This window comes from Dipodomys spectabilis, unplaced genomic scaffold (assembly GCF_019054845.1).
Source record: "Dipodomys spectabilis isolate Male_0828 unplaced genomic scaffold, ASM1905484v1 ptg000026l, whole genome shotgun sequence".
NCBI classification, from domain to species: Eukaryota; Metazoa; Chordata; class Mammalia; order Rodentia; family Heteromyidae; genus Dipodomys; species Dipodomys spectabilis.
The window spans coordinates 5681948-5701565 of NW_024870703.1; the positions used below are offsets into that span (position 1 = coordinate 5681948).

General features: G+C 44.0%; 1 protein-coding gene across 2 annotated transcripts in view; it reads right to left on the reverse strand.

Annotated features, from left to right (window-relative positions):
- Positions 1-18921, reverse strand: part of Epas1 (endothelial PAS domain protein 1) — a 90552-nt gene extending 71631 nt beyond the window's left edge. For both annotated transcript variants that reach the window (XM_042675560.1, XM_042675559.1), the window contains exon 1: positions 18344-18921. In XM_042675560.1, coding sequence (XP_042531494.1) covers positions 18344-18369 — 26 coding nt within the window. In that variant the 5' untranslated portion in view covers positions 18370-18921. The remainder of the gene's footprint in view (positions 1-18343) is intronic.
- Positions 18922-19618: the final 697 nt, after the last annotated feature.

Here is a 19618-nt window from a genome sequence, read left to right on the forward strand (position 1 = left end):
ACCTTATGAAATCTCATGATCACCAACTGCAAACATTATCCCTGGCCTCTTACTAAAATTGTGGGCAAAACAAAATCAAGGAACTACTTAAACCAGTGAATTGAACGGAAGAAAACGGGTAAATGCTATAGTCACCTGGGTCCAAAAATGACCAGCAATCATCGTTACATTGAAATGTACTGTAAATCTACTACTCTTTCAGCAGTGGAAGAACAAAATCTAATCAAAGCCCTAAAAAGTACACAACTTTCTGGGATGAGACAGAAACACTATATAGATACCATCTTTTCCATATTCTAGCATTAAGCAAACGTGAATGATTCTGAATATAGATGCTCTGATGTTGTCATGAAAACACTACTATGTTAAACAAATGACACTTCTTTAAAGATATGGATGTGTCACAAAATTTCAGGATACTAACCAACTAAAAGTTTAAATGGAGCTTCTTTGACATCTTAGGCATAGTAAATCCACCACAGAAAAACTTGTTCTACCAGCTAGTGGCTCTCCTTGCTCAAAGTATACACATGGGCTATACTAGGATATCATTTTACCCAAAGTGAGACCCGGCCCAGCCCTAGGAGCTGTCATCATTGTAGCCTACTCCTATGTAATCATGTGAATTATCCTAAGCTTAGTAAAAGGTCTATATGGGCATCTAACCTTTTATTGTGTAGTTATTTCTGGGATACCTGAGCTAACAAATTGGACTGAAATATAGGAAAGATGCTGCTTTCCAAGTTTGAAAATAATCTTTACGCTGGCTATTGCTCGTTTTAGGAGCCCAGACATGTCAGTGAATGGCAGTTTACATGTATAAGTGGGACTTAACACAGCTATTTTATTAAATCTATGATAATAATAGAGATCTGATACAGTGCTACATAGAAAGTACACTGTCTTGTGCATATAGCATGATCATACTCAATATGAAAAAAGTTCATCAAATAGAATAAAGTATAGTCATCCACATGCTAACAGTGGTTATCTTGGGATGGTAGAAGTTTGGTGCTTCTTATTATCTTCATGCTTTTTTAAAATAGGGAATGTGTATATTTTTTTAAAAACAGAAGAAAAAATTTAGCTACTTTAAAAATAATTTTCCAGGAGAGATGATTTACAGAGTTGAGTGAATATACACAGGATTTAGGTCTTCCTAAATCCCTTCTTTGTAAAAATCTTCCTCGGAACAATTTGAGGGATCCATCCCCAGCTGTCCTCAATCCCCAGGGCCCAGAGCACCTGTGGGTGACATTGGAACATCCCATCCTCCCTCCACATCCTGCTCTCCATCCAGCAACGTCAGTGAGCTGCCCCTGTGCTGGGGCCAGCCATTCAAGAGGCAAGGAAATATTATGCAAGAGCACAGGAAGTCAGAGGAGACAGGATTCTGGGCAGGCCTGGCAAGGAGTCTGTGTGAACTCCAGCGAACAAGCGGACTTTGCTCAGTGGGGCTGAAGCCAACAGAAAGCCAGGGCAGCAAAGGAGAGCCGTCCACTTCATGTCTCTGGCCAGTGGGTGGCCATCCAGAACTTGATGTACCTGATATAAGGCAGATAAACCCAAGTCCCAATATTTCTACTTCTTTGGCTCAAGTTCAAGGTGACTCCCCAACACTTTTGCACTGTGACTCACCTCTGTCCCACAGCACAACCCTTCCAGTACAATATGATTTCATTCAGCAATTTCAAGCCTGTTTCTCTTTATGCCACTGGCTTTCTTGCCTAGTTCTCTTCTCCCTGCCTCAGGTCGAAGAACACAGTACTTTTCAGGTTTCATGTATCAGTCATCACATGTCACCACCAGCCCCGAGCACCACAGGTCCATGTATATATGAATCATAATAGTAATAACCCTATCTTGTAGTCATTTTTGAATTCTAATTCAATTGTTGTGGCAGACATTATAGCAGCTATTTGACAGATGTGGAAACTGAGGCTCTGCAGGACAACATGATGGTCAGAACTGTACTTCAGTCTCCCAGTCCACATGTTCTCCCTTACCTCAGAATCCTGGATAAGAAGATAGAGACTGCCCCCCTCCCCCTCTTGGTAACACAGATGTCCCTTTTCCAGTTTCCCACTTCTATTGTACTTCAGAAAACTTCCAGCGTAATAGAGGGTGGGAGTTACAGGGAAGTAGATCAGCTTCCTCAAACCCCAACCAATCCCCTTTAACTTCCTACCTTCCTTCCCTGAGGGGGAACATGGAGGCAGAAGTCAGGGCCAGGCCCATTGAAAATATACTTCCTAGTGAAAATATACTTCCTAGAACTGTGAAGGGGATCTTTGAGCCTATTGCCACCTATTAGTTTCTTTTGAAGATGAAGAAATTAAGGCCTATAATTGTCATCTGGCTGATGAATGCTTGCTTTTCCCATTCACCAGGCCACAGGAATTCACTGAACATGCAACACATCTTCCCAAGAAGAAAGGACCTTATTTTGAGAGAGGAGGTATAGCCAAGGCAAGAAAGAAATAGGGCTGTGGTCTTAACCCTTTACTTTCATTTGCTTCTGTGGAAAAGCAGGAAGTGGTGTTTGAATAAACAGAACCTGCTGCAGAGGGTCAGCACCCACCCATTGCTGCTCCTGGCCTGACAATTACTAATTGTGGTAAGAACAGTGGCATTCCCCTGGGACTCTGTTATGCATTTCCAGACGCCACCACCAACACACAATGGCCCCTACTCCTCCAGTGTAAACACTGCCAAATAAGACAAACAATAACATCACCACAACAGAAAAACAAGGTACCAAGAGAGACAGCATGGATCTGTGCTGAAATGCTGGGGCTAAGAGTTTCTTCACATAGGCACTGCCAGTCCCTGGCTTGGTGATCACTTTTTCATGCCTCAATTGTTCTATGTATATGATGAAAATGACAACTACTTTATTCTACATAAAGAACTTTGGAAAGAGCTGGGAAGAGTGGTACATGTCAGTTATCTAAACACTGGGAAGGTAGAGGCAAGAGAATATTCCAGTGTCCAAGGCTAGCCTGAACATACATGAATTTATGTAGTGAGTTTCAGGCCTCTGTTTCAAAACAAACAGAGGAGCTTTAGAAAAAAAATTAAGCACTGAATAAATCTAAGAAATGATAATGTTGGGAGCAAAAGTCTAGCAACTAGATAACTATTTCACTGAAAGAATATTTAAGAAGCAGCTGATCATGTAGGCACTACCCTAAACACTAAGGGTAAGGTGGTGGGCAAGGCATGCATGGTTCCTGTCTTCACTGGGCTTAGAACTTGGGGAGGGGATAAGTGAACATGTAAATGACCACTTGCGGGAAGTGTTGTTTTAAGAAGTAAAAGAACAGGGATGGTCTTTAACTAAGGGAGGCCAGGAAATGCTCCCTTTAGGAGGTGATATTTAAGCTGAGACCTAAGGCCAAAGTCAACTGGCCAGCCTCCTGGGTGTGGCTGAAGGAAGCCTAGATATACACAGTATAGGTCTGAGGTCAACACTAAGTGATCTGCCAGGCTTATGCACCCAAAGCCTCATTCTCACTTCTAGTAACCCAAGAGGACAAGATGTCTCCCAGGGGTCCATTCATATTTACCTCTGTTTCAAGGCTGTCTTTTGCAAGCCTACATTCTCATAAGGTGCAAAGTAACAAGTAGGGCCTGAGCATTTACGGTACTGACAGCCCAGGAGAGCTAGAGGTTAGGTGTGCTATGCTGAAAGAATCATCATTCTTGATAGTTCACAGTTGACTCGCTCTCCCTCCCTCTTCCCAGGTGAGGGAGAATAACCACACAAATCAAAGTGTTTCTGAGATGTGTCAGAGTGCTGGGAGTTTCCTCAGTGCCTTAGTGTTATATTTCTTCACTTCTAGGATATGGGCAAGAATATCGCTCAGACTCTAAAATCATGATTGCTAGGAGTCCATGATTTTTCAGAGCCCAGGACACTGGAAAGGTCAGCTAGAGGGACATTTACAGGCCTGGGAGCCCAGAGTCTCCTTTAGATCTCCCAAGAGTCCTTTCCAACTGCAGTCAAATCACTTCAAGAGGCAATAATGTGCCTAATGATTATATTGCTGTTTGTTAATAATAATGTCTTGAAGTTTTGCACTTTATTCATTTCAAAGTTCTTTCTATTGATATGCTTACCGAATTATACATATACATATATGTGTATATATACATAATATATATATATATATATATATATATATAGTTTTATTGAAATTCTAGCTGGATTTTGAGAAATCAGCAAGCATGTCTAATTCTCATTTAGGAATGGGGAACATACAAAGAAGTGAAATCTACCCCAGATCACACCTATCAGAGAAAGATCTAGAAGTCTTTTGAGAGCCTCTCTGAACTTCATAGGCGAGCGGGCTTTACCAGAGATACAGAAACAAAAGATGGTCCCTAAGAGGAAACAAAAGATGGTCTCTGAGAGCATCTATAATCTGCTTGGCAAGACAAAGGCTAAGAAACACAGAACCCTTTTGGAGGCAAAAGAATTCAAGTGGGTGAAAGCTTGTCACTCTCCAAAATAAACACTGGCCTTGAAGATCTAACTCTAGGAGAATTAAGTTGTCATCACTGTCCTTATAATATTTGTGCCCATATTAGGAGATACAGGTGGCCCAATACCATAAGGCATCTGCTGATCTAGATGGAAAATTTTTTTCAAATATGCTCAAGAGAGGGTTCAAGACAAAAGAATCCATGTTCAGACACTCAGACTCCTTCCTGCCTGGGTCTTCTGGTCCCTGGGATTTCCCATGGCCTTGAGCTGACTGGTGAACACCAGTGTCACACCACCTTCAGGTATGTCCAGATCCCAGCATCTTGCTGACCAAGATGGGGCAGAACCTTCTTTCGAGGAGTGTAACAGAGGAAAGGCAGAATTACTCCAAAGGATTTCTTAGTTTAAAAAGAACAGGAAATTAACACAAAGGGAAAGATGTAAATCCATTCATACGTTTCACAGGTATCTAGCCACCAATGAACTTAGTAAAGACATTATCCTCTTTCCTTCCTCATTCCTTCCAGGAACTATACAAGTTACATGCTAGACTCACATTTCCAGCCATGGTAAAAATTTGAACAAACACCATTGTCTGTGTGTGTGTGTGGGGGGGGGGGGGCTTATACCTTCCTGAGGCAGCTTCCTAGGGAATGTGCCCAGCCTAACACCTCTCTCTGGGTCTGCCCGGCTCGCTACAGCTCTCTAGTACCTATAGTCCCTTTTTGGCTTGACAACCTTGGAAGAGGAAGGTTCCTTTCCTCTTAGGCTATAGAAGACCCCTCTCTGGGATCAGTCACAATGGTTACAAAAGTAGACATTTACATGACTTCTCAGCAAACCTGTGATCCAATCATTCCTGCCTGGGCTAGGCAGTAGTTTCCTAATTCTACAACCATTTTGCTGATCACTGGTTTGTGTGTTGGGGGCGGGGAGTGAGGATAGAAAAGAATTATGAGTTGAGACATGTAGTTGTCATCCTGAGGTTAAATTCCAAGCCAAGAGCTTTCAGGAGCAAGAGCCTCCTTTGCAGTACCATTGGACAGGGAAAGCTAATAATGAGACTTGGATGAGACATGCTGGCCTCTACTGTCCCTAGAGTGGGATCTTGTCCAGTGATTTGCGATCTCTAGCCAACTCCTGGCCTACAAGTGTTCAGCTATGACCTTAAGTGCTTCTAAATTCTTCCAGGGGAAAGGTTACATCTGTGGGGCAATGGGGGGAAAAGGAGGAGGGGAGGAGAGAGCCCTAGCTGCCCTACTCAGGTGACACCTGAAAGATGATTCCATTTTTTACTCTTCTGGCAGCATCAGCCCCAGAACACTGGAGCTAGGATTTAGGGAATCATGTGGCTATGTAATAGGAAAACAGAAGGTCAGGGGACAGATTGGTCACAACATTCTGAACAGGGCGTGTGACGAACAGTTATTGGCAGAGAATGACAAAAGGAATGATCTTACGTCAAAATGGTCAACTCCCTCCACATGGTGGGTGTTGATGGGATATCCTATCTTTCTATTATGAGAAAGTGTAAGAAGGGATAGAATCAAGACACCAATCAGACAAAAGCTTTATTGTCAGAACAAGAACATGGGGAGAAGGGTCATTGACATTTTGTGGTATAGCAAGCTGTTCCTCAAAATTTCCACACTGTACCCTAAGAGGTTCATATATGATGTGTTCATGATCCTGTGGGGGTGATAAAGGCCAAAAAGAAATATATAACATAGTAACTTGGGTACTTTCTCTTGGCTTCCTAAGGGCTATGAATGTGCCTTTGAGGTGAGTATTATGAAGGACAATTATGGCTTACTTCAACCACTCCTGGGTCCTCACACTGAAACCAAGCTTGTGGTTAAAAGGATAATGCAAATGCCCTGAGTAGCTCTTTGTGCCTTAAAAGAGGCAGGCCTTGCTCCTGTGGCACCAAGGTAGCCCACATATTCCATCACACATGACTTAGAGAGGCCTGTCCCTATACCTCTTAAGACCAGCCCAGACCTGGTCCTTCTCTCCCATGTGTTTAACAATGTACCAGAGTCAGCTATGAAAACTGCTTACCATCCTTGGCCTGTATACTTGAGTCCTCCTCCCTCACCATTCCACTCATCCCATTCACCTCCATAGAAATGTCCCATAGCCATATGCCTATTCAAACTCCAGCTAAACTTAGATCTTAATGCTTCTGTTAATCCCCCCTCTAATCTATGCCAATCATCTTCTTTTCAAACTAGTCACAATTCCTACCAGTATTCTGCTGTTGACTTAATACATATCTAACTACATACTTCCTAACAAGATGACAACATCTTTAAAAATGCAGGAAGGACACCCATAAACATAAACCATCTTACATTGCTTTAAAACAGGGGTGAGAAACATTCAGCCCAAAGGCCATAGATAGCCCATGAAATCATTTGGCACATGATAGGATATCCATGATTCTCATTGGCTTTTGTCCACTCTCCATGGCCCATCTTGACTGTATTAAAATTTTTTGTATGGCCCATGAATGATGTTATCAATACCTGAATGGCCACTGGCAGAATAAAGTTTCAAAACCCCTGGGAGGCAAATCATTCTAGGATACCCAGAGTGTACAGCCTATATAATGCTACCTTATGATCTCTCTTGAGTTGGTGGATGACCTACAACCAACCATTTATTCTCAGTGATGAGGCCAGAATCCCCATTAGCCTCACTCACCACATACATGGTTGAGTATCCTATGAGGATAGGTTAAATTAGTCTGAGCCAAGGTTTCTGCCTGTACTAAGCTCTAAGCTCCCAAAGTTCCTAACAGCATTAGTCTACAAACAACTAACAAGTGCCTAAATATAGATGGACTTCTGTTCTGGGGGCCATGGGAAGAAAGCACAGACAATGACAGCTAAGTCCCAGTTCCTCAAGGACTTACCGCCTCATTGATGATCAAGGATAGATCATGTATCTGCTCAAAAACAAGTATAAAGGCATATAAGTAATGTAGTCTGAAGACCAAATACATTCAGGGTTAAACAATGTATAGTGAATCATGTAAAACTTCCCAGGGAAGCTGCTCTCTGAACGTAGGTAACTCCTTACCTACCTGGCAACTTTTTAACTTTGAGATTAAGCTGGAATATTTTGTCATTTAGCTGACACTTGCCTTAGTATGATACTTGCCTTAAGTGATACATTCTTGGTGTGAAGCAGTGACACAGTAGCCTGATCCTCGCCTTTGATATGGAATCCTGTTGACCTGTGATCTCCCTAGTTTTTTTTTTTCTTTTTAGAGAAAAGAGTGATGGGTTTGCAGGCTTTCCAAGTTACTCAATCAACAAAGCAATCCCATGACTTTTTTTTTTAAGCATAGCATTATATCAGAGCAAAACAATCCATGGCATTATAAGAACACATTAGAAAATTAGACATTCCCTAGGAGGCAGAGGCAGGAGAACAAGTTTGAAACAACCCTAGGCTACAGGATGAGATGCTGATGGGAAAAGGGAGGGTGAGAGGAAGAGAAAAGAGGAGAAAGGAAGAAAAAGGAGAAGGATGAAAAAGAAAACAATTAGACATTCTTTGATATTCTTTGAAAGTCAAGTGCAAATAAAATGTCATTAGATAACAAGGAAATATAATCAGATTATTTGGCAAACATGATCAAGAGCTGGTAATGAACGGAGTAGCAAGTGCTAGTGTGGAAATCTCTGTGGGATTCTGTGGAAGTTGGAGAGCTTAAGCCAATACCAGGACAGTGTAAGGTATTTAGGTAAGAAGAGAGGTAAAGCATCTAGGTATGGATTAGTGTGAGGGAACAGGGATGAGTATGTGACACTGACTTTGGGATAGAGAGAGGAGAGTTGTGACTCTGGAACTCAAGAGGTTAAGTTCGATGGTAGTGAACAGGTAAGAGAGCTGGGTGGGCTTTATTTTGCTAGTGAGGCTGTCACTGCTATGTAGGCTGCCCTTGGGGAAGAAAATTAGGTCAAGGCCTAATGTCTCTATTCAGGCTCTGAACACCTAATCTTTGGAGTTCCTTCAGAGATGAAACACTCAAGTCCACAAAAGAACTCCTTTTTTCCCCCCACAATGAAGATTTTCAATATCCCTGAACAGAACAGAAAGCAGATTAAAGCAGGCAGTACCTGCATCATGAAAACCTCTTCTAAGAGGCTGAGTAATCTGTGTTGGCTGCCAGAGTATTTCCAAGGGAAGAAATTTCCATGGAATCATGATTTTCAGGGCTACCAGAAGATTTCAGAGTAGGGACCAGAGAGTAAACCAGAATTTCCCTGATTTCGTGACCATCACAAAGTACTCCACCAATGGGAGGGGCACATCAGATGAGCCCAGACACGAAGGCATCAAGAAAGCTAAGTGTAGTGATGACAAAAAAAAAAAAAAAAAAGTCAAAAAGAGATGCAGAGAAAGGCCTTGGCTCTTATGCTCCACCCACCATTAATTCCCCATAAGTCCAGAGTATAGAATAAAAGAAAGACCAGAGCTGAAAGATAATCTGGTAACATTTATAGAAGCTCCCTTGTCACCAGCGAAATGTGACCTTCATACTTTCCTTATCTTAATATCTAGGTAAACAGTTGTTGTGCAAGCACACAAATAAAGGTTCTAAAGGTGAAATGTGGTTTGTCTGGTAACACCACAGTGCTCCAAACCCAGGACCAAGAAAGCCCTTTTGGCTTTGCACATGCCTTCTCTCTCTCTTTACCCTGGGCACCAAAATTAGCTCCATCGACCTCAGCCAGTGCTGGAGTGAATGCTACCATTCTAAAATAGCATCTGAGAACTCTTAGAGAGAAATGCAAGGGTGCAGCGGTTTATAGAAACTTACTGAGCAAGCAATTTCACCAGACTGAAATGAGCATTTTCAGGATTTATTCTGGAATCTTTAAAGTGAACCATAGTCTTCTAGCTCCCTGACTCCCCCTAGATGGCAGCTTTTATATATTCTGACTTAGTCTATTAAACATGATTGTTCAGAAAACATTGTAGAGGTCATGTGTTCACAAAATATTACAGAGGTCACAGGTTCCTAAAAGTGTATTCCATACTTCAACACTCAAATTTAATGTACAAATTTGCACAGTCTTATTATTTCTAGACTTCTAAAAACATCATTTATCCCATTTCAAATTTAAAAAAATTATTTTGAAACAAGCAGCTTCTCACAGCATAATTTTCTGTTGTTTCCACATGGAATGCATAAACAAAGCCAAGATTTTTTTTTTTCTGTGTGCTTAAAGGCACTCTTTCCTGCAACTGTGTATGACGTATTTTTCCAGAACAATCTTTCTCAATACTCCAAAGTGCTTCAGCAACAGGAAGTAGTAAAGGTAGGAAGGAGGCCTGTAAATATTTGCTGTAATTACTCATTAGTAATGAGAAGAGTTAGCACTGCTGTTTGAGTCACTCCTTTGAGCTTCTGGCCCATTAGCTCATAATAGGGGCTTAAGGTGGTACACACAGGGGCAAAGCCTCATCCTGGTACCTGAGTCCCCTTCTAGGTTCTGCTTCATATAGTTGGCTTCTTCTAACAATTCCATTTTCCAAAATGCATGATGAAATTATGTGTTGCCTTTTTTTCCCTATCCCCAAACTACAGGGTAAACTTTATATAAGAAATTTTTTATCATGTATATTTGTTGATAGTAACACAATACCAAGAAATATGGAGAAAACATCATCTGGTTAGACACATGGCACAGTGGTGTAAATTATTCTTACAAAAAATAAGCATAATATTTTTAGAGGACTTATAAAACATTCTCAACTTTCTCAGAGTAAACCCTTTTATTCATAGCAAACTACTGATTTTCAGTAATATAGACTGATATCAGGAGACTAAAAAGAAGAAACTAACACTCTTTCAGGGCTGATTAGCCTCTAAGAATACTAGTTTTGTGGTGGCCAATATAGAAGTAGGGTTAACCTCCAACATCATAGTCATGAGGACAGCATTAATGGATCCATTTCTGCACCCACATGTTTGATTGTACAGCCTAGCCAGATAAAATCACTAATCTGCAATGAGTGCAGAACTTATCACTCTCATTTAATAAATTTTTTTATTGGGGGGTATCAAAAGGTAGAGGGGAAGCAATAAATAACTGGGAACATAAGAAGAGATTTCTAATAATCTATTTCCATGGCTTTGTGGAAGTTAGATAATACCAGGTGTTGATATTCTTGAAAGAATAAACATACAGAGTTGGAGAACAGATTAATAGTAGTAGCCAGGTAGAGGAGGAGGCACAAGTCTATAAAGAGGACCCCACAATAACCCTCATGGAGATGGAGCCTCAGTATCTTGATTTCAGGGAATACAAAATTCTGCACATCCCATGTGCATGTAATCTCACACTTGTACACACACCTGTACACCTACACACCCATCCACCCACATACAAGTTTGTGTAATCCTGGTGAAAACTAAACAATCTTGTGAATTGTTTTAATGTCAAGTTTCTGGTTTTTTCTAAATAATTATGTAAGTTATTACCACTCAGGAAAATAAGTGAAGGGTACAAATTTCCTTACAAATTTTTTCAACTTCTTGTGAATTCACAATGATTTCAAAATAAAAAGTTAAAGAGAGAGAAGAAAATTCCAGATATGAATGCGTCAAATAAGTATTTTTAATCCAGTCATTTTCCTCACTGACAAGCCACTTTTTAAACTATATTTTTCTAAGTAAGAAAAAGATATGCTTCGTGCAGTCATTATCTGATATAGAAATTACTCAGAACTTTAAAACTGAAGAAGCTTTCTAAGTCAAGGGGGAAAAATGTGCTTCCTGAGAACACGTGAAGGTGCTTCTGGTAGGTGACAACATACAATAGGAGTTTTGCTGATGTACCAGTGGACCCTGGAAACAGCCTAAGGCAGTCAAGCAAACCAGAATTTCTTGAGAGATTAGAAAAAAGGGCCACTTAGAATCAGATGACATTCTGGTCATTGCCATACCTGTCTCTCTGACTCCAGGGATCTCAAAGGGCCCCAATACCAACATCTTTCTCAGCTTTATACTTTTGGATCCGTTGGAGGAATAGACAACTACATCAAATTATATACAACCTCTACTTGACTACTACAGATGTTGCTAGCCAGTGGCACAAAATCTCAGACTTCCACCACACTTAAGGTGATTGGCAATTGACAAAATGGCTGACTTCTCTTTCCATTATGATAAGTGTCAAGGCAATTATGGTTTACAAGAAAATCTCCAAAAGCCCTCCTGGTTCTCAGCTCAGAGGCCCACAGTACATGGTAGTGAAAGCCTGAGGCTTACCAGAGAAAAGGCTCTATAAATATGCAAAATATAATTACAACAACCATAGTTGTTTTTTATCCCCCCATCCTTTCTTTCCTTCCTGTGCTTGCAATTTCAAAAGATCAAAAGAGCTAGAGGAAGTCCTGTGCATCTTGATTTGTAGATGATTCTTCAGAAGCCACAGAGGAAGAGCTCCTAACAGGTCCTCTCTCACAATGGAGTCTGAAGGCTAAGTAGTTATTGAAGTCTTGCCACTAGTAAAAGGTGGGTGGTGAAAAGCTTTGAACTTTTAGGGGCAGCAGAGAACCACCTCCTGTCCAACTTGAGGAAAATCTATAAAAAATAAGAAATGCTAGGAGTTCCAAGTCTTCAGTTCTTTAATCTCTGTCTGTGTGTGAGATTTGATACAAGTGATGAATCACTAAAGAGAAAAGTCATTATAATAATTATAAACACAATAACAAAAGCAGTTATCATTTATAGAGTACTTACCACATTTAGACATGATATTAAGTGCTTTATAGGCCTCTTAAGTAAGGCAAGGAGGCATGGGGCAGAAGGTAAGACTATGGACTTTTGGAGATACTTTGCCCACATTGAGTCTCAGCTTTGCCATGCTACCTATGACCTTGGGCAGAAACCTTGCTACACTTCAGCTTTCCCATCAGTGAAGTGGGGATAATAACAGGGCTTATATTACATGGTTGTTATAAGGATTAAGAGTCTTAATCCATATAAAGTTCTAAGGATTGAGCTGGCACAAAAGACTAAGAGTTCAGGTTTGTGTTTGTTTTGTCTTTTTGGGGGGACTGAGAATCGAACCTAGCATGTTGTACTTGATAGACAAGCGCTTTGCCACTGAGCTACATCCCAGCCTATCAGGTTTTGTTTTGCTCTCTTGAATGTATGATTTCTACTAAGGATATATACCTTTTTAGGGCATAGAAGGACCTCCAAATAACTTTTTGAGAATAATGGAAAATGTGAGTATATATTTGTTTTCATGGGCACATTAACCAATAAGCATTAACCAAATGAATCACACCAGAATTATCCCTCTGAAGAACACTTGGCTCTCTTGCTTCCATTACTGAGGGCACACATGCAAGCAGGTCAACTGGGCACTGGTAAAGTTAAGTTGCACCACAAAATCTTCACTAGTTGCATACACCAACCTCCTGTTCATCCTTCCAGACAGGGAGAGACACTGAGAGTGAAATGTTGGGTTGGTCCAAGACTTCAACAGAAAGATCTTGAAATGTTTAAGACAGTTACCAAATGAGGCATTTAAGAGCAAGTTGCTTGTTCCAGATCTGAAAGGCTGAGCTGAACAGATTTTGTTTAGAAAAAAATTACTTATACTCATAATACTTCACTCACAATTTCAGAGATTTTCAACCATGCATGGAAATCCTTTACAAAGCCTAAGTAAAAAGTCCTTCTTTCTTTTGTCTTTTCTTTTTGGTACTGGGATCAAAACCAGGACATTGCTTTGCCACTGAACTACATCCCAGCCCTTTTTCTTTCTTTCTTTTTTTTTTAGGGCCCAGACTGGGACTTGGTACTTGATGTTTTTGCTCATTGGCTAGCATTCTACCAACTGAGCCATAACTCTAACCCTAGGCTTGGTTATTTCTTTTCTTCTTCTTCTTCTTCTTTTTTTTTGCCCCTTACTCCTTCCTTAAGAAGTCATGGTTATCTCTATTGTTAACCTCAATGGAACACAAAATTTACCTCAGCCCCTATAATTTATGGAGTCTACAAGAATTTCTCCCAGATTGCTCCTTACTCAAAGCAAGTGTTGAAAGTACACCAGTCAATTTAGGTAGCTTTTCTGTCTATGGTGTTGAAGTTCACCATAGAGAATATCCTTGATCTCTCTACGTTTTCTTTACCCTCATTAGTCCCAAACTCTAACTTTTCCAGTATTCCTTCTCTAGGAGTGGTCTTTAGACTAGTCTTTGGTCCTACCCTGTGCAATTCTAGGGACCTTATGAACCCGCTCCCCTAATTCTCTTAATTTATTAAGTGTGTGTGTGTGTGTGTGTGTGTGTGTGTGTGTGTGGTTATTAAATACTTAAATACAATTCAGTGCTTCCTATCTTCAGCTTCAAAATATTTGATCTTTCCAGAAAAGACAGATAAAAATATTTGATGCCTCCAGAAAAGTTGCCAGCTTATATTTTCATGAGCTTTCTTTTGTGCCCTTCATAGATTTCCCCAGACTAAGCAACTTCAAGGTTAACATAGCCCCTATTTTCTAGGCTTCCCTTCACATCATTTTTTTCTACATTGGAAGTAGGTATTCAACACACTGATTTATATCTTAGTGTAAAAAACACTGTGAGAATAGAGATCATGAGACTAGGGGTGGGAGTAAGGATAAAGGTTTGGAGGCCCTGAGAACAGACATTGCTAACTGTATAATACTGGTAAAAAGCCAGGCCTGTTATATACTGTCAATCTGTACAAAAAGCCAAAGTTTAAAAAAAATAGGCTAAAATGAATAAGAAAATAATCAAGTTGGTATAGGATAGAACTTGAGAAAATACTAAAACAAACACAAAAACAGCTACTGAATAAAAAAGAATTCCTGAAAACTGAAAAAGCCTAAATTTTAAGATAAAATTAATGACAGCAAGTATTTGCAAACACATTGGACTAAAGTCCTAGAATTCTAAAAATTATCTAATTGGTTTCTTCTATTTCTAAGCATTTTACAGAATAGATTCCTAGAAAGTTTAGAATCACCTTACAAATTCAGAGATAGACACAGGGATAAAGAAATTGATTGCATTCTAAGTAAATTAGACTGGTTTAGTTTTGTGATTTTTCACTTCTTGTGAAAATGCCAACTCACCCCATACAAGAAGCAATCAAATAGCTATGGGAATGTTTTCTACTTTATGAAGCAATCTCTGTGGAGAAGCAATCCTGACTTTAGGTTTAATAAAGTCTACACAGAAATAGATATTTCTTCTATCTGAAATAAAAGGACATTAAAACAACATGTTTTTACTTCCCAGAGTTTACAAATACTGAAACCAGCATCAATGGTTCTTTCCTTTTCCCCCTCTTCTTTTCTCTGTTTCTTTTCTCTCTCCGGCTCTTTCTTTGGCATACAGAAAACAGTACCACTCTGGCTACAGCCTGAGTCTCCCATAATTATCTTGAAAAGCAAATCTTTCTACAAGTTTCCCAGGCATGAAGGTGGTGGTGGGTTGCACTGATCATTTGAAAATCATCCTCACTTTGTAGAGATATTTAAGTGCTGGGAGTTGTCTTATGAACATACACACTAATTGAAAGTAATGAGCAAGGATCATGATTCTTATCAGTACTAATTTTCCTTGTGATTAGACAAATTGTTTTACCTTCTCTGGGTCTTATCCAGAAAGAGAAAATATTTGACTAGATTGTTTCTTTGATCCCTTATAACATAATCTGATAGTCTCTATCAGTAACAGTTAACAAATTGGAAACCACAGTGTTCTTTTGAATTCCATGAAAGTGGTAAGAATTAGTAATGTATTACACCAAGTTTGCACCAACCCCCTTTAAAAGTGATGTCAAATGTTGAAGGAATATTTATAAAAATATGTGTCAATTGTTTAGCAATATGTTTCCTTCAGAATTGAAAAAAAAAAAACGGCCTCTCATTAATTTCAACAGAGGAACGACTAAGTCCAGCTGGCGTGAGAAGAGAAAGGTAGTTTGGAAACTTCTAGTACAAGTGTCTCCAATTCCACCTCAATCTTCCATCATTGCCCCTGCTCTAAGTAATATAAACATTCCTGAAAGGTGTTCAGACCTAAGTTGGCCTTTAGGATTGGACTTTGATACCCGATTATCCAAGAATCACACATTTACCTTAACTACTTTGTAAATCCCCATGCTGCTCAAGAATGTCCATACTTAGCTCTGCCTAGCATTGGAACCTGAGGGGTTAATGAGGCATCTACCAAAACTCAAGATCTTCCTTTTTTTTTTTTTGTCTACCAAGTCATGCTAGACAGCCAGGATTTTTCTTAACATAACCATGCACATATTAATGTTTTGGAACAAAATAATCTGGCTTACTTCTCGAGGGGTTACTGCTAGAATGAACAGAAATGTGTTTGTGAGCTTTAAGCTTTAGGGAAGAAATGGTCAGAATTAGCAGAAAGTCCCCTTGGAATTTGTGAGACACCCAGAGAAACTTTCAGTGAATTTGTTCACAAATTTTAATTACATCTTGGCCTCTCTGAAGCCAGAAAATGTGCCTGAAGCAAAAAAGTAAATGAAACTGGGCACTGGTGGCTCATACCTATAATCCTGGCTACTCAAGAGGTGGAGATCTCAGGTCTGTAGTTCAAAGCCAGCCAGAAGAAAAAAAGTTCTTAAGACTTTTATCTCCAAATAACCAGCAAAAAGACAGAAGTTGAGGTGTGGCTCAAGTGGTAGAATACCAGCCTTAAAGGGAAAAGCTAAAGGAGAGCATCCTAGCACTGAGTTCAAGGCCCTGGCACTTAAAAAAAAAGTGAGTTTTAAAACCAGATTATTTTAACAATAATTGTTCAACCTCTAATAGGCCCCTGGATAGTAAGAGGCACACTGTTTGTCCTATCGTTCTGCGGTGCAAAACCCCAGGCAGGTCACAGAGTGTGAGGCTAGAAGCTCAGCCGCCAGTAGAGTGCTGCAATACACCCAGCGGCCTCCTCCTAGGGCTTTAGCTGTTAAAGCCAACAATCTTTACCAATAATTTGAAATCTTAGTATGCAACTTTCTTCCCGTTCCCCCTTGCCTCCCCCATCTCTCTGCCAGCCCCTCTCCCAAGGAAAAACACTAGCCCAATGTTTCAAACCATTTTCTCCTTGCTCCCAAGTTTCTTCAGAGTATGAACATACATAATAGCAGAGGACCCAGGACCGAGGCTCACAGGAGAAGCTGACACTTCACACATTTGTCAAGATTACCATCAGATCCCACCTTCATCATTGCGAAATTCGCCCACAGGCATCACCGGTGTAAAATGTACAGTAAATTTGTCTGCCGCTCGGGAGCCCACCAGAGCTCAGGGTACTCTCCGAGGAACTGTGTATAACTTTGTTGTTTGCTTTTTGTTGTTTACAAAATGCACTGGTATTTTCCTTATTTCACTGCGCACAAAGGACGCAGGGCCTCGGAGCTGCTCCTAGAATTTAGGGGTGCATGGGCTGTGGACTCCAGGGCTCCCTTACCAGCCTGAGGCCTGGGGAGGCATCCCACGCAACAATGTAATGAAGTTGAGGCTGAACCACTGCCAGGACAGGGAGCCTGGCTCAATCCCCTCCCCCAAGCGATCTGGGAGTGAAGGGCCAGGGCTCAGGGCCAGGACGGCAGCGATTCGCTCCCGTTTATCAAATCCTTATCGGTGCTCGGAGGTGGGAGCTGCCGCTTTCCACCCGAGGATACACTGTTTCTGGCTCGGGTCCCGCAGTGGCAGTCCGAACAAGAGCAAATCAGCTCGGGTCCGGGAACCTTGCAAAGCCAGTCAGTCCCTTCCAAGCTTCATGGACGCTCACCACCTCACAGCCACCCAGCCCCGGGTTCTCCAAGGGCGCAGACCAGTTCCAAGCCGCGCGTTTCATTCTGGGCACCAGCAGGCCACTCCTGCCACGGAGCCACGGACTGGAAAGCACCAGGCCACGGGAGTAGAACGGGTAGAAGGAGGAGTGGAGGGGGTCCGATGGTGAGCCAGGACACATTTGACGGAAACGAGACCGGACCCAAGAGCAGAGCGCTCCCCTACGCGCTCCCAGAGACCTGGGCCGCGCGGCCCGACCCGGAGAGGGCGGGAGGGCAGCGGGAGGGCAATAAAGGTTGGCCGGAGTTGCCTCTCACCCAGTGCCCAAAGGCTCGTGAGGGCGGGCAGGCAGATCGTGGCTGCCCTTCTCTGTCCTCTCAGGAGTCAGGCACCCGGGGACGCCCTCCCCGCACACTACGACGACACCTGCCCCCACAGGGCAATCCAGGTCACTACCCACTCTCCAGCGATGTCAAAGTGCGGGGTGAGGGAAGGGGGGCTGTAGAGCTAGCGCTTGCGTGAAGCTGGGGGGGGGGGTGCCCTCCGCCGCGCTCCGGCCCCTTTGGCTCCTTCCGCCCGGGTGCCAGCTCGGGGCTCAGCGGGCCCGCACCAAAGCGGATTTGAAAGGGCCTGGGGGGTCCGGAGCAAGGGAAAAAGAGGCGTGGCTGCTGCCCCGACTTGTGGGAGCTGAGAAAGTCGAGGGCATCAACTCCAGAAACATTTCAACCTGCCGGCGACGGTGGGTAACCGGGTGCCCAGGAACGGCGCACTCGGGAGCCCCCATCTCCGCAGGCCTGGCCGCGCGGGTTCGCGACTCCTTCCGGCCACGGTTCCCGGGTGCCACTCCTCGTACGTGAACCAACAACCTGCTTGCGCTCTCTCCTTTCAAAACCCTCCAGTCCGATCCTCCCCTCCATCCAGACCCCCTCCTCTCCCACCCACCCCCGACCCCGCACGCCTCTCCCAAGGCTCCCGGGGCCCGCCGGGTCAGCGCGGCCAGGGCCTCTCGCGCCCGCTTCCTGGCCGGCCGCCTTACCTTTTCTTCTCGTTGTCAGCTGTCATTGTCGCGGAGGCTCTCGGAGACGCCCAGCCAAGCACCTGGGCTCCGCGGCCGGCCGCGCGCAAGCTGCCTTCGCTCCCGGAGGCCCGCGCCGGGGATGGAAAGTCCTTAAACGCGCACAGATCCAAATGCCCCGCACCGTCAGGTGGAAGTGTGCGGGGCGGGCGGCTGCGGCCCGGCGCGGGGGCGGGGGCGGGAGAGGTGGCGGGGAGGAACCTGCGCGCGGAGGCGGGGCCGGGACAGGACCGGCAGGAGGCTGTCCGCCGCGACCCGGGCGGCGAGCGGGGCTCCGAGTTTCTTCCTTTCTTCTTCCTTTGTGGTGGTTGTTTTCCTCCCCCGGAACAAAAGTCACTTTCCTTGAGTTTTCAAACCCTGAAGCGGCTCCCAGGACGCGGGTTGGAAGGAGTCCGGAGCCGAGCGGCTGCTGAGAGGACCATACAGTCTCAGGACACTGCCGAGGATTGTACGGCCGCCTCAGGAGAGCTGGGGCGGAGCGCGGCGGCGGACGCCGGAGCTGTGCAGCTGACCGCTCCCGAATGTCCGGCACCCGCAGCTACCGTCCCACTTTAAAAACTCTGGTGGCCCATGCGGGGGAGGGCGCGAGTGGGAGGGCGCGAGGGGCGCGGGCGCAGGGGGCGGGGACGGGGGCGGGAAGCGCGCCGGAGGGCCCCGCCCCTCCACAAGCCCCGCCTCCTCCCGCGTCCGGGCTTCCCACTGCGCCTGAGCCAATGGGAAGGCGCGGTCGGAACCGCTGCCCGCCCCTGGCACGCCCCCCGCCACGCCCCTTTGCCCCCGCGCTGGCCACTTTGAGACGCCTCGGCCCGGCCTCCTCCCTCAGCTGGTCAGCGAGTTGTTGTTGTTGAGGTCGGCGGGGTGACGGGTATAGGGTGGGACTTCAGTGCTGAGGAGGCGCTACTAGTTGGGGGTCTAGTCCCGCGGCTCTGAGGAGCGGGGTTTCGAGAGTGCGCCAAGCACGGGAGTGCGCCCCCGCGCCCACGTCCTGACACCCACGCCATGCCCTTGGGGCGAGGGCAGCCGCGCGGAGGCCGAGGGTCCGGGGCGCCGTTAGGCCTCTCGAGAGTCTCTGCTCGGTGCCGCGGCGTTCCCGCGTCCCTGGGCCCGCCGCGCAGCCCTTCCGGCTGGGTGTAACTAATCCTGAGGTCCCAGGGGGCCGCGCTCCGGACCTGGGCGACGCGCTCTTCGCAGTGGAACGCTGCTGACCTTGCCATCCCAGAGGTCTGAGAGAAAGTT